This window comes from Procambarus clarkii, chromosome 76, assembly GCF_040958095.1.
Source record: "Procambarus clarkii isolate CNS0578487 chromosome 76, FALCON_Pclarkii_2.0, whole genome shotgun sequence".
NCBI lineage: Eukaryota > Metazoa > Arthropoda > Malacostraca > Decapoda > Cambaridae > Procambarus > Procambarus clarkii.
This window is the reverse complement of record NC_091225.1, coordinates 18,077,240-18,092,024: the sequence shown is the minus strand read 5'-3', so window position 1 is coordinate 18,092,024 and position 14,785 is coordinate 18,077,240. Positions and strand designations below refer to the sequence as shown.

General features: G+C 41.0%; 1 protein-coding gene across 1 annotated transcript; it reads right to left on the bottom strand.

Moving 5' to 3' along the window:
- Window positions 1-6,493: 6,493 nt before the first annotated feature.
- Window positions 6,494-12,615, bottom strand: LOC123771443 (uncharacterized). Its single transcript, XM_045763960.2, has 6 exons — window positions 12,394-12,615; window positions 11,351-11,752; window positions 10,008-10,207; window positions 7,973-8,123; window positions 7,340-7,442; window positions 6,494-6,728 (listed from the first exon to the last, which is right to left on the bottom strand). Exons 1-6 carry the CDS (start codon window positions 12,461-12,463, stop codon window positions 6,620-6,622), a joined length of 1,035 nt encoding a protein of 344 aa, XP_045619916.1. The 5' UTR covers window positions 12,464-12,615; the 3' UTR covers window positions 6,494-6,619.
- Window positions 12,616-14,785: the final 2,170 nt, after the last annotated feature.

Genomic DNA, 14,785 nt, shown 5'->3' with positions numbered 1-14,785 from the left:
TAAAAAAAAATAAGAGAGATTGACAAAAGGGTTAAAAGTGATGTTATGATGGAAGAAAAGGGGGAGAAAGATAAGGAAAGGAAGTAGATAGAGGAAGGTACAAGGGAGGGAGATGGAAGAGGATATAGATGCTTCGTCATCCCCGTCCCACATTCAGGAAGGGAAAGATGCTTTCGGGTCATTTAACCTTTAAATTTCAGGTCATCACGTTTAAATTGTCACTTTGTTCTCTTCCCTGTTTCCTATTTCTCCTCTTTATCAATTTTTTTTAAGTCTTTCTTATATTTTTCATCTTCCTCGATTCATTATATTTTCTTGTCTTATAAGTTTTCTTCATTTTGTTCTATTTCTTCATTTCCCTTTTTATGTTCCTCTTGGACACCTTATCTATGTTTTGTCATGTTATTTTCCTACTTCTTTCTTCATTCTTATCTTTGTCCTTCCAATCACCTCTCTCCTCCTGCTCCTAATCCTTCTCCTTCTCCTCCTCTGAGGGGTATGCTGCCCGCGACAAAGGCACAAGCGGGAATAATATATCCAGCGATATGTTAGTGGGGGAGACTTGTTATATCGTCGTTATATCGTCGTATATCACGGAATAAGAGACATTTTCACTGTCTGGCGGTCTGCTCCTGAACAATTTATTTCTCCTTTTGTCGAGCGGAAGAGGACGGAGGACATGGTGGAAAGGGAAGTGGAAGGGTAGGGAACGAAAGGATGAAGAGAGGATTAGAAAGGTGAAAGGGAGAGGAGGTAAGGAGTGGGAGGGAGAGTTATCAAGAAAGAGATGAGATAGATACACAAACAAATATGAGATAAACACACACAAACAAAACAAAATTTGGAGAGTGTGTGCAAAGTAAAGGCCTTGTTTAATGTATCCGGTAACGGATACCTAGTCCGAACTATCTATCCTCTAACCGTATCCTCTATCCTCTAATCATGCGGCGGTTTTACCATACAAAGTGTACCAAAACCTGCAATAACCTATCTAACCTATCGAGGGGGGTAATGTGAACTTTAGTCTTAGAAGTGTACCATACCAAACAACCTTATCTGGCCCATGGGGAGCATTTTTCCAGGTCTCGAATCTGTGCTCTTTCTTGCATGCCGTCATGAATCAATTTGGTCAAAAAATTGTGGGCATTGGGGTTCGAACCCTGTTTCCAGTGCATAAAAAACTGATTTTTGTCAATCCCTCGACGTGTCACGAACATTCTGATACGTAGGTAACGTTTATTCGTTCGTGTGTCCATTCGAAATTTGTTGAATTGGTTTGTGACCCATTTTTGTTGACCAGAGGTGTAGGGATGAAATGGGGAGACAGGAAAACGATGGATTGAGAGATAGAGAGTGAGAGTAAGTGAGAGAGAGAGAAAGAGAGAGTAAGAGTAAGTGAGAGAGAGTGAGAGTAAGTGAGAGAGAGAGAGAGAGAGAGAGAGAGAGAGAGAGAGAGAGAGAGAGAGAGAGAGAGATAGTCAACCTATTCTATTGCCAACTGTACATAATATCTTTGCTTCTCCAGGCGGGGATTCTGTCTTAGAGGTTGTCAGACATAATCCTAGGGACGAAGCCTCGCTCTACTGATCGATCGGTTAAGTACGTTCCCGTTTATCCGGATCTGCCTCTCAGAGCTTGCTGAGCAGGGGGCAGACTCACGAAGCAGTTACGCAAGCACTTACGAACCTAGGGCCACATTCACGAAGCAGTTATGCAAGCACTTACAAACCTGGACATCTTTTTTCAATCTTTGGCGGCTTTGTTTATACATATTAAACAGTTAATGGGCTCCGAAGCACCAGAAGCTTATTGTTTATAACAATAACAACAGTTGATTGGGAAGTTTTCATGCTTGTAAACTGTTTAATAAATGTAACCAAAGCCGTCAAAGATTGATGAAAGATGTACACGTTCGTAAGTACTTGTGTAACTGCTTCGTGAATCTGGCCCCAGGTTTCCCTGTCGTAACTACACTGTTTTACAATGATGGTAACAATTTACTTCTCACGACAGTACCGATTTGGATAGTTATAGCGGTTTGCAGATAATGCGATATCATTCCTTTCCTTTTTCCCTCTCTCTGATACTATTTGCCTCTCCATTGCTATCATCTTTCGAATTGCAGTGCCGAAAACTCACTCAAGCACACAGGGTCCTCGCGGCTGAGTGGACAGCGCTCTGGAGTCGTAGTCCTACTGGGCCAGGGTTCGATCCCCGGCAGAGGCAGAAACAAATGGGCACAGTTTCTTTCAGTCTACTGTGCCTGTTCACTTAGCAGTAAATAAGCACCTGGGAGTTAGACAGCTGCTACGGGCTGCTTCCTGTGGATGTGTATGCGTGTGTAAGAGAAATATATGTAGTAGACATAATAGAGGAAAAATCAATTGGTTAGAAAGGCGGGGTGCAAGAGCTAATTGCCCAATTCTACAGATACAAATAGCAAACACACACACACACACACACACACACAGAGGGCTATCATGGGCTATGATAGAGCCCAATAGGCTCAGGAATCTGTACACCAGTTGATTGACGGTTGAGAGGCGGGACCAAAGAGCCAGAGCTCAACCCCCGCAAGCACAATTAGGTGAGTACAATTAGGTGAGTACACACACACACACACACACACACACACATACACACATTGAGGGATTGAGGGATACTAGAGGGATACTCAGAGGGATTGACAGAGTGGACATAGACGAAATGTTCACACGGAATAATAACAGAACGAGGGGACATGGGTGGAAACTGGAAACTCAGATGAGTCACAGAGATGTTAGGACGTTTTCTTTTAGCGTGAGAGTAGTGGGGAAATGGAATGCACTTGGGGAACAGGTTGTGGAAGCAAATACTATTCATAATTTTAAAACCAGGTATGATAGGGAAATGGGACAGGAGTCATTGCTGTAAACAACCGATAGCTGGAAAGGCGGGATCCAAGAGTCAATGCTCGATCCTGCAGACACAACTAGGTGAGTACAACTAGGTGAGTACACACACACACACACACACACACACACACACACACACACACACACACACACACACACACACACACACACACACACACACACACACACACATGATCCTCTCCTTCTCCTCCTCCAATCATTCCGTTTCTTTCGTGATTACTACCTCACCTCGTAGCTTGCTCACTAACATAAATATCAGAGGCAGAATACCTGAAATTTTTTACTCCATTTGTAGATGAGACAAATATTCTTATTCCACTTGTGTATAGTCATGTGTACAAATCACAAAAACATTATAACACAGACATTTATTTATTTGTTTATTTATTTATTTATTTATTTATTTATTTATTTATTTATTTATTTATTTATTTATTTATATACAAGAAGGTACATTGGGGTTAAGAGAGAACATAGTAATGATGATGATTTTACATTCTCGTAAAGCCACTAGCACACACAGTGTTTCGGACATGTGACAATGTCCGAAATAAGGAAAGGAAATAAGGAAAAATAGGAAAATAAGGAAAACGAGAAGAGGAAATTCCTTGTGTACTTTCATATTAATCAAGATGATCCTTCTGAAGACGTATTTAATTAATACGATTAATACGAAAGTATGGATTTCCTGTCTTATTTTTCTCCTGGGTAGGAGAATTCACGAATCTCCTGGATTCGTGACGAAGGGTCCCGTGGCGCAGTTGTCTACGTCTTTGGCTTACAATCGAGATGCTTTGCGTTCATTTTCTTGGCAGGACAGAAAGAGTTGATAACATTTTCTCTCACCTGGTGGCTTAGTTCGCTTAATAGTAAAATTAATTTCTGGGAGATAGGCAGCTGTTGTGGGTGGCATCCTGTTAGTAGTTAGCATTTGAGAGGCCTAGACACAGGCTTGCTTTCCAAGGCAAGAAGAATTAAAATGATTGAAATGTGTTCTTGCTTGCTCCAAATTTTTATATCATCTATCCTTTATATTTCATCATTTTGATAAGTTTTTAAAATTACAGTTATTACTACTAAATAAATTTGATATATTATTTTTAATTATGATCATATGTTTTTAATAACTCCAAGAGAGGTAGAACTACCACAGACTTACCCATTTTGTTCTCAGAAAATGTTGGCAAAAATAAATAAATTTCAGAAAGGAATGTTAGTGAAGGTCCCAGCACTGTGGTAATGAAGCAGTCCTTGGAGGTGAAAATAATGGCCAACGAGCCCAGGAATCCTGGGATTAATCTCAAGACTCGTTGGCCGGAGATTAATTAGAGATATCTTCACTTTTTCGGCGTTCTTCTTCCTCTCTCTCTCTCTCTCTCTCTCCAGTGACTTGACTCTCGAAGAGATTGACTGGCCTTGCCAAGAGAAGACATTTTTATCTTTCAGTCAATGACACCTGTTATTCCTAGCAATTTGCAATCCCAAGATGCAGCTTCCATGAGTTGCATCTCTTATGCAGGCGATGAGTCACAATAACGTGGTTGAAGTATGTTCACCAATCCACACACTAGAAAATGAAGGGACGACGACGTTTCGGTCCGTCCTGGAGCATTCTCAAGTCGATTGTGAATGACTTGAGAATCACAATCAACTTGAGAATGGTCCAGGACGGACCGAAACGTCGTCGTCCCTTCATTTTCTAGTGTGTGGATTGGTCTGCTTCTCTTAGATAGCTGTTTCTAAGAATTTTATCTTCCATATACTTAGTGTTTTATGGTAGTCTTAAAGAATCGAAAATCTATACGTACTTTTCAAACATATTTTTTTCTCTTGCTTTTCCAAATTCTTGTTTAGATTCACTAAGAGCTAAGTGTGAGTAATACGATAAATAATACTAATACACTAATACACTAAAGGGCTAATACATTTAAGGGCTAATACATTAAAGGGCTAATACATTAAGGACTAGTACATTAAAGGGCTAATACATTAAAGGGCTAATACTTTAAAGGGCTAATACATTAAAGGGCTAATACTTTAAAGGGCTAATACATTAAAGGGCTAATACATTAAAGCGCTAATACATTAAAGGGCTAATACATTAAAGGGCTAATAGTGTTTCCTTACCACACCAACCTGATGTATATTTGCAAGAGTTCCACACTGTTCTCTCAGTCATCAGTGCACCGAGAGCTCTTATTCATGCTAATGTGTAATTTCTCCTTTCCAATGGGCTGGACGGTAGAGCGACGGTCTCGCTTCATGTGCAGGTCGGCGTTCAATCCCCGACCGTCCACCAAGTGGTTGGGGCACCATTCCTTCCCTCTTCCGTCCTATCCCAAATCCTTATCCTGAACCCTTCCATGTGTTATGTGGTCGAAATTGAGGGAAATGTTGATGTGGTTGACGGTTGACGGTTGACGGAGGGGGGGGGGGGGGGGAATTGGTCGTTTTGCACCACAGGTGTGGAGATAGTTGTCCCCCCTTCCCCCCTACCCCCCCCCCCCTACCCCCCCCCCCCTACCCCCCCCCCCTAACCCCCCCTCCCCTCCTCACCGTGACCTGTAACAAACACGTAGGTTGCACAAACGCTGTCACCCAGATGGCTATAGGCAGGATGGTGATGACGCTATCACATCCTGTTGTTGTGGGGAGCGCTCGGAGTTGATATCCTTCAGCTGATATCCTTCTAAGATCGCAGCAGTGCGTTTATCAACTGCTTTATTTAGTTGACAAGTAGGATGTTAAAAATATATCTTTCACATTGAAGAAATGTTAATGAAAAACACACACACACACACATATGAGTGCATATATACACACTTTCATATGTATATACATGCATATACATACATATGCATATACATCTACACATACACATACATACCAGACTAGACCCCGAGCTGAGAGGTATAAGCAACGAGGAAAAACTACTGGAATTTAAACCTAAAGGCACTGGAGTACATAAGACTTAGGGGAGACATAATTACCACATCCAAAATTTCTTTTAAAAAATTACCAGTTTGGTAAATTTTAAAGTACTCCAAAAACAATTGCCTTTTTCTCCTGGGATAAGAGTGCCACCAGTTTTTAGAAGGAACTGGGTTCTAGGCTAATGGAAACAACAAGGGACCCTAGAGCTGCCAGCTTCCTTTTCCAGCGCCTCAGCGTGGCGATACAGAGGGGAAATGTACACGGCATCCAGGGCTCCTGCCAGCCATCTGAGGAGCTGGAGGAACTCGACAACTTATGATAACCATCTTTGTACTCTATATGGAACTCCCTTTTTGTAACAAAGTTTAAATAAAACAAACATATATGTTTATATACAAAAGAATGTGGGGTGGTAGGAGAAGAAAATATTAAAATGTTCAGTGAGAGTTCATAAGGTCTTCTCTGAATACTCCTTATTTTCTTCTCCGAGGCTATGGGTCCCTTCACTTGCAACAGAGGTGGTACCCTCACAACTTTATATATATATATATATATATATATATATATATATATATATATATATATATATATATATATATATATATATATATATATATATATATATATATATATAACCACACATAACGCATTAGAGGGAATGTTTAGGTCCCCTCCAACACAGTTTCTGTGTGCTTTTCTCCTACCACCCCCTTCCTTTTATCTTTTGTTCTGTTTTATTAGATACTTAAAGGTTACAAGATGTACATTAGTTAATACAATGAGTGCTTAAAGGTTATGGATCTCTTGAAACTCCTTCTCTTCCGAACAGTAACCGAGGACTCAGCAGGCGTTTTCCCTCTGGATCGCCACACTGAGGCGCTGGAACAAGAATTATGTTCCAATAATATATAATATATAATCATAGTCGGACTATGAAAGAGCACAGATATTATATGAAAAGTTATTTCACAGAAGGTCGAGTCTATAGAAGGCAATTTGGCCTTTGACCGATGTAGTGAGCTTAATGACCCTAAGGGCACGTAGTCGTTTCACGTGACAGATCCATGGTCTAGGAGATAATGAGTTATTAACATTGACTGAAATTTTTGTTTAAAATTTTTGTCATCAAAATATTGCCAAATTCGATGACCTTTCGTCCAAAATCACTGAGTGAAATAAGACATTTAAAAGTGATAACGTATTGGTCAATTCAAAAATTTGGCCCACAATCTGTCAAATCTGATTTAATATTAAAAAATATGGTGTTTCTATGACACTGCAGATTGTCAAGAACATTTTAGTGCCTCTGAAGAACAGTCACATCTTACAAGAACATGATCCTATTCCCCAAGAACAGGATATTCTTCAAGTCCTCCCACAGTTGTTTAAGAGGCCTACTGAACCTCGTAGTGTCCCACAACCTGACTAGTGGGAGTCTAATTGGTCGTTCAGTATTGAAGCTGACTTCCTGAAGCTAAGTGGATCATTACCCTTCACGGTGTCTTATGACTGAGATCAACTTCCTCCTGTAGACGCAGACGAAAGCGATGGTGAGAAATAGAAGCAGCAGCTCCACAGACGTCAAGCACCAAGCTGTCAAATTCAATTCAAAATAAAAAAAATTGATTGAGGTATAAATACACACAAAGGGATGAGGCATATATATATGCGAACAAGCCTGAATGGTCCCCAGGACTATATGCAACTGAAAACTCCCACCCCAGAAGTAACTCGAACCCATACTGCCAGGAGCACAATGCAACTGGTGTATACAGGACACCTTAATCCACTCGACCATCAGATATATATATATATATATATATATATATATATATATATATATATATATATATATATATATATATATATATATATATATATATATATATATATATATATATATACACACATCACAAACAATCAACATTTTATGGAACATTCTGAGTGATAGACATATACATTTCTTCATTTACACATGCAGTTGAGATGTTGAAAATATAACGTAGATATTTTGGGGATATGTCGAGTTGAGACGTGTTCCTGGCATAAGAGATACATTAAGCTTACTAGGTAATGGGTAACAGGTTTAAAGTATCTAGAGTGTCCCTGATTCAGGTACTCACCTAGTGCAATCAAAGGCTCTCCTAGAACCCCGACAGGTTCATCAGACTCACACCATTTTATTTCACCATCACCCAGCACCCGGAAGCCTCGAATAGAGAAGCTGGAGCCACTTACTAGTTTCTTCTGGGCAAGTCTGCCATTCACTCGCACCTAGAAAACGGGAGATGGTGTAGCAAATGTCTTAAAATAGTATATTTCTTTCAAATTCAAGTATGTTTATTGAGATAAGCAAGAAATACATCTCAAAGGGATAGAGTAGCTTAGGCTATTTCTACCCCCCCCCCCAAGTATATTCCTTTACAACTTTATAATAATATATTCTGAGGATTTGAATAAAATGCCCCAAGAGAGGGAGGGAATATAAATGTTGGTGGTAATCTTTTTTTTTGTAGACATGTTATTGAACATGTCAGAAAGGTGAGATCCGTAACTTCAACATGATGGGTTTCGTAAGGCTAGAATGGTTTTTTTTGGAAAAAAAAAATTGTAGGTTGTGGGAAAACCCATAACGGGTTTTTCGTAAGGCTGAAACCCAAAGTGGTGGGTTTGGTTAACTCTCTAAGCATTTTGAAATGCAGAGGGAATACAGTTTAGATTGATTGATTGATTAAGCCATCACTTGAGATGGCATGGGCATGAATAGCCCGTAAGTGGTAGATGTTTAGAGGGAAGGAATTATCAGGGGAAAGGGCCATGCCATTACTACAATATAGCACTTGGAAGGGATCAAAATAAGTATTTGGGATGGGACGGGGGAAAGGAATGGTGCCCAACCACTTGGACGGTCGGGGATTGAACGCCGACCTGCATGAAGCGAGACCGTTCAGTCCAAGTGGTTGGGCTGATAGTTTGAGTTTGTTTAATGTGTAGTGCTTTGTCAATGTCTAATCTTCTAATGTCATTGTATCCATCGATTATTTCAGTGTTGCTACGATATCTCTGGTGCAACCCGTTCTCGCACTTGCCTCAGTCAATATTGGCTTATTTAATAAGTGCATATGTGACATACTAATTGATTGTGAATATTTTAGTTTACCTTGAAAAGCTTCATAGAGAACACCGACCTCACCTAACCTTCTTAGTATGTTAAGATAAGCATCTTATTGCTTCTTAATTACAATTATTACTTAATCAACGGTGTAGGTTAAGTAATAAGCTCTGGTGACGATCTGGTTGAGAGTAAAGATTATGTTTGTTGATGGGGTCTTGTTGCTTGTGTATTGTCAGGCGCCTCTTGAAGCGAAAAACATAAGGTATATAGAGAAGATTCCTGCTAGAATGATGACCATTCTAGCACGTGTGTATCACGCATGATAATGGTCCAAGATGGACCGAAACGTTATCGTTTCTGCCTCTTCTGATGTGTAGTTTGGTTATCATGTCTTCAGCCTCGTTTTAGTGACTCATCGTTTTCATGCCTGTATCATTTATTTTACCCTTTCTGTCCTATTCAGTAACATATATATATATATATATATATATATATATATATATATATATATATATATATATATATATATATATATATATATATATATAAGACTATCCTCTTTGAATGGTGAAATGTATAGCCGTAGCGTTTTCAACCCTCTTGGGGTCGTTATCAAAGGTTGTTTGAAGGAGAATTGGAAGAAAAAGGTCGCTAAATACAAGGCCGTTACATCAAGGCCAATTGGAACCGGAACCTGGGAGAGGGAGGAGAGGGAGGGAGGTTATTTAGCAGGCAGAGAGATGACAGATATATCTCTGTAAACAGAAAACTCTACGGGCTCACCATAGCCCGTGCTACTTGGAACTTTGACAGGAAAAATAGGGATTAAGAAGTGGAACGTGAGAAATAGAGGAAGAACATAATATATAACAAGGCATAATTAATAATAACTTCAGAAAGATACTCAAAAAATGATGTCTGGAAGTATTAGTGGTTAGTAATTTCCCTATTAAATTAGATAATACTTAGAGGCATTTCCTGTCTATAATATTTTGATAGCAATTTTTAAAATTTTTAATTGTTAATTTTAAAGTCATACATACCTTTAGAAGAGACTGTGAATAAGTGACGTAGACTTGGCTCCATACAGACTGGCTGAAGTGTGATGAGGGTAATATTGTGGTATACGATCGAGGCTCTGTAGTGATCTCAATTCCATCGAAGTTGACTCCAGGATAGACGAAGAAGGAGGAGAATCTACTCTCAGTCTTGGGGAAGAGCTTGTGGTGAGCCTTCAGACACCCTGAGGGATGTGAAAAGTAATTGACAAGTGGGTGGTTAGGTTATCTTGAGAGGTTATCTTGAGATGATTTCGGGGCTTTTTTTATTTATTAGTGTCCCCACGGCCCGGTCCTCGACCAGGCCTCCACCCCCCCCCCCCCAGGAAGCAGCCCGTGACAGCTGACTAACACCCAGGTACCTATTTTACTGCTAGGTAACAGGGGCATAGGGTGAAAGAAACTCTGTCCATTGTTTCTCGCCGGCGCCTGGGATCGAACCCAGGACCACAGGATCACAAGTCCAGCGTGCTGTCCGCTCCAGCCGGACCAGCTCCTCGACCGATCGGTTACCTAGTTGTGTTTTACAGAGGGCGGGGTTATAGCTCCGTGGCCCCGATTCCCGAGCTTTGGTATGTGGTGCATTGAGGTTTCATTACACTGTCCATATTTGTCCTTGATGCTGTGAATTAGTGGCTGGTTCCACTACTTAATGGTTGCTCATTCCATTCTCACTGCATTTCACTGCATATATCTGTTCATTTGTGTTTCCAGCTTTTAATCTTTCAAAAATTCATCCTTCTTTCTCTTGAGCCTTAAGGACATTGTCGCAGAATTCACTTATGTTCGTTAGACAATGCTAAACTCAAAATAAAGTTGGTCCTCTTCAGATGTTCCTCTAATGCCTTAGTTTTACATGGTATTTAAAATAAGATAAAGACAGGAAATTCCTATTTATACAGATAAGGGTGAGGGGTCAGTGGAATCGACAGATTGAGAAAAACTTCCTTTCAACCAAAGTATAGTTTTCAGTATGTAACAGTGATACAGGTATACAAGTTAATTTGTATACCTTGGTTATCTTCATAATTCATGGGAAATGTATTCATACATGTGGTAAGGGATGGGGGGGTGGGAGAGAAGGGAAAGGAACTATTAGGAGAAGGCATCAAGCCATTACAACTATATAACACTTAGAAGGGGTCAGGATAAGGATTTGGGATGGGACGGGGGAAAGGAATGGTGCCCAACCACTTGGATAGTCAGGAATTGAACGCCGACCTGCATGAAGCGAGACAGGTCGATCTACCGTCCACCCCAAGCTGTTGAACAGTGCACAAGAGTGTGCTTGCAAAATCTAATGACGAATAACAGTACCAAACACTTACCTGCATTAGGACAATTGAGAACGATATCTGCTCCACCGCTGATGGACAGGTTTACGAAGAACGGGGACTGAAGAATACGTTGAACTGTCTGGACAGAATTCATTGAATCCGACAACATTATCTCGAGTGCATTGTGTCCGCCTGACGTCGTGTCCACAAATATATCTCTCCAGATAACATTCTTGGCTCTGTTAATAACAGGGAATGTTAAACCCTCGCAGGTTAGATTGGACCTTAACAACCCTTTGAACCACCAGTCGGTAAATATGCAGTTACCGGAGGTTTGGGAAATGATGGTAAGATTAATTTCACAGACAGAAGTGATGTTGAAGAAGCTGATTAAGAGTGTGTCGTGGAGGAGTAACTCAGTCCATCCATCAGACAGGCGTCTGACTTCACAGTCTGTGGGAGAGAAGGAATAACAAATGTGTTAATTTTGTTAATTATTGAGGGTTGTGTGTGTGTGTGTGTGTGTGTGCGTGTGTGTGTGTGTGTGTGTGTGTGTGTGTGTGTGTGTGTGTGTGTGTCTGTGTGTGTGTGTGTGTGTGTGTGTGTGTATATATATTCACCTAGTTGTGCTTGCGGGGGTTGAGCTCTGCTCTTTCGGCCCGCCTCTAAACTGTCAATCAATCACCTCTTACTGACTACCAACTAACAATTTTTTGTCACACACACACCCAGGTAGCAACTCGTAACAGCTGTCTAACTCCCAGGTACCTATTTACTGCTAGGTAACAGGATACATCAAGGTGAAAGAAACCCTACCCATTCTTCCTCGCCGGCGCCGGGAATCGAACCCGGGCCACAGGACTACGAGTCCCTTGCGCTGTACACTCAGCTACCAGCGCCCCCTGTGTGTGTATGTATATGAGACTACTGTTGCTATTCTTGCTTTAGGAAGCAATTCCTTATCGTTATCACCAGCATAAAATAATTACTTGATTCCACACTGAACTACACAAAAAAACTGGGAAATAATCCGCATGAATTTACCTCATAAACCATCACTACCCAACCGTATCTGACCCTTGCATCCCACTCACCCAATGGCCGCTTGTGGGGCTCTAGTCCTTGGGCCACCGACGTTAACAGCAACACCATCAGCAGATGCATAACTTCGATACTTCGATCCCCTTAGAGGGCGTAGGAGGCAGGTCTTGTCGTATACTTGTGTGGGCGGACGGGTATGGTAGGTCCTCGTGGTCGTGGCCCTTGTGGCTAGGGCGGGACACTGGTACTTTGGCTACAAGCTGTCGGACAGCACTGTTCTATGCTTCCTACTGGCTGCCAAGCGCTTATCAGCGTGACTTTTGTCATATCCTGTAGCTGTGTGATGAAACTGGCGCTATCTCTCTGTCTCTGTGTCTCTGTCTCTCTGTCTCTCTCTCTGTCTCTGTCTCTCTCTCTCTCTCTCTCTCTCTCTCTCTCTCTCTCTCTCTCTCTCTCTCTCTCTCTCTCTCTCTCTCTCTCTCTCTCTCTCTCTCTCTCTCTCTCTCACACACACACACACACACACACACACACACACACACACACACAAAACACCAAAAAATGCTATATTACGAACTCCCGGAAGTCGGGACCAAATGTCAAGGAGCACTTTCCTACCCACATGTGGTTGAGTACACCTCACTTACAACACTCACTATAACCCTCTCATGAACGTCAAAATTCTCACGTCTCATTATACACAACACTATACATTATACACAGCATCCTGCAGAGATCTCGCTAGAGATACGATGACAACAGCTCGGCCGTCGAATAAAAAGTTTTTCTCCGATTTGGTGAGTTTTGATTGGCTGAGTTACGAAACAGCACGACCAAAACTTGACTTTCGAGGCGTAATTGAAGAGATTCTTAGATAAACGACTCGACACGAATGTCGTTTAAGTAAACGACTCCTCTGTATTTATTATTTTGAAAGGTTAGCAAACTGTTAATTGATGATTATTTAGACTTTATTTAATATATTAATTCGAACGTATAAGAGCCTCTAATTGAGTAAAATATTCAAACTATGATTCAGAGGTTGACTTTTTGACCAGAAAAAATAGTAGCTATTTGGAAAAAAGTTGACTATTCTCCTCTAATTAGCAACGCTTGTTTAAGTTAAGGGTAGTATTAGGTAGTTATAATTAGGTTAGTTGTCGTTAAGTTAGGTTAGATTAGTTGTGGTTAGATTAATAATAATACTAATAATAATAAATATAATAATATTTTATAATTATTTAGATAATTAGTTCGGTAATTAGCAACAAGGACTGTTAACCAACCCTTTTTTATATTTGATCTGGATCACATCTGGATCAAGGGAGCCGGTCGGCCGAGCGGACAGCACGCTGGAATTGTGATCCTGTGGTCCTGGGTTCGATCCCAGGCGCCGGCGAGAAACTATGGGCAGAGTTTCTTTCACCCTATGCCCCTGTTACCTAGCAGTAAAATAGGTACCTGGGTGTTAGTCAGCTGTCACGGGCTGCTTCCTGGGGGGTGGAGGCCTGGTCGAGGACCGGGCCGCGGGGACACTAAAAGCCCCGAAATCATCTCAAGATAACGCTAATGCCACAGTTCAAGCATTTGTTATTATACATAACTTCAAAAGATGTTATGTTAGTGTGATTTTATTGATAAATATTTTTTGTGGGTCACTGAACTGTGGTTTGCAGCCTTTTCCTGATTCAGCAAACAATCCAACAGCCTAATTGGTCATCGGATCTCAATCCATCCCGTCTTTAGATCTAAGACAAAGGTTCGGATAGTTTTGAGAATTTGGTCGAGTTATGTACATTTTATTTTGCCTCAAGGCTGGAATGGACCAATTTCACAGAAAATTTTCCTTACATAAAATTACCTTACTATCATTAAGGATCAAAATATTTTTAAGATCAACACCCCTTGGTATCTAAGATAATTCAAGAGGATCACCAATGATATGTATGATACGTTTAGCGCTCCTGGTATACATGATATATCTTGAGGTTATCTTGAGAAGATTTCGGGGCTTTAGTGTCCCCGCGGCCCGGTCCTCGACCAGGCCTCCACCCCCAGGAAGCAGCCCGTGACAGCTGACTAACTCCTTGGTACCTATTTACTGCTAGGTAACAGGAGCATCAGGGTGAAAGAAACTCTGGCCATTGTTTCTCGCTGGCGCCCGGGATCGAACCCGGAACCACAGGATCACGTGTGTCCAGTGTTCTGTCTGCTCAGCCGCCGGCTCCCGATATGTCGAGAGGAGTACGCCCTGGTATTTAAATTTCGAGTAATCACCCAAAAATGGAACCTAAAATACAAACTTAAACATTCATAGACCTAACATAGTACACATATGTACTATATTACGCCTCAGATAGCGTGCATTAGGACTAGGAAGGTTAGGTTAGGTTAATTTAATTTGTCTTTGCAACATAAGGAGAAAATCTTTTTCCGATTTGTCCA

Coding starts and splice junctions, on each gene's coding strand:
- LOC123771443 (XM_045763960.2), bottom strand. CDS start 12,463: ATGCATCTGCTGATGGTGTTGCTGTTAACGTCGGTGGCCCAAGGACTA. Junction 11,753..12,393: donor GCCCCACAAGCGGCCATTGG/GTGAGTGGGATG, acceptor TCTCTCCCACAG/ACTGTGAAGTCAGACGCCTG. Junction 7,443..7,972: donor AGAGCCTTTGATTGCACTAG/GTGAGTACCTGA, acceptor TGAATTTGACAG/CTTGGTGCTTGACGTCTGTG.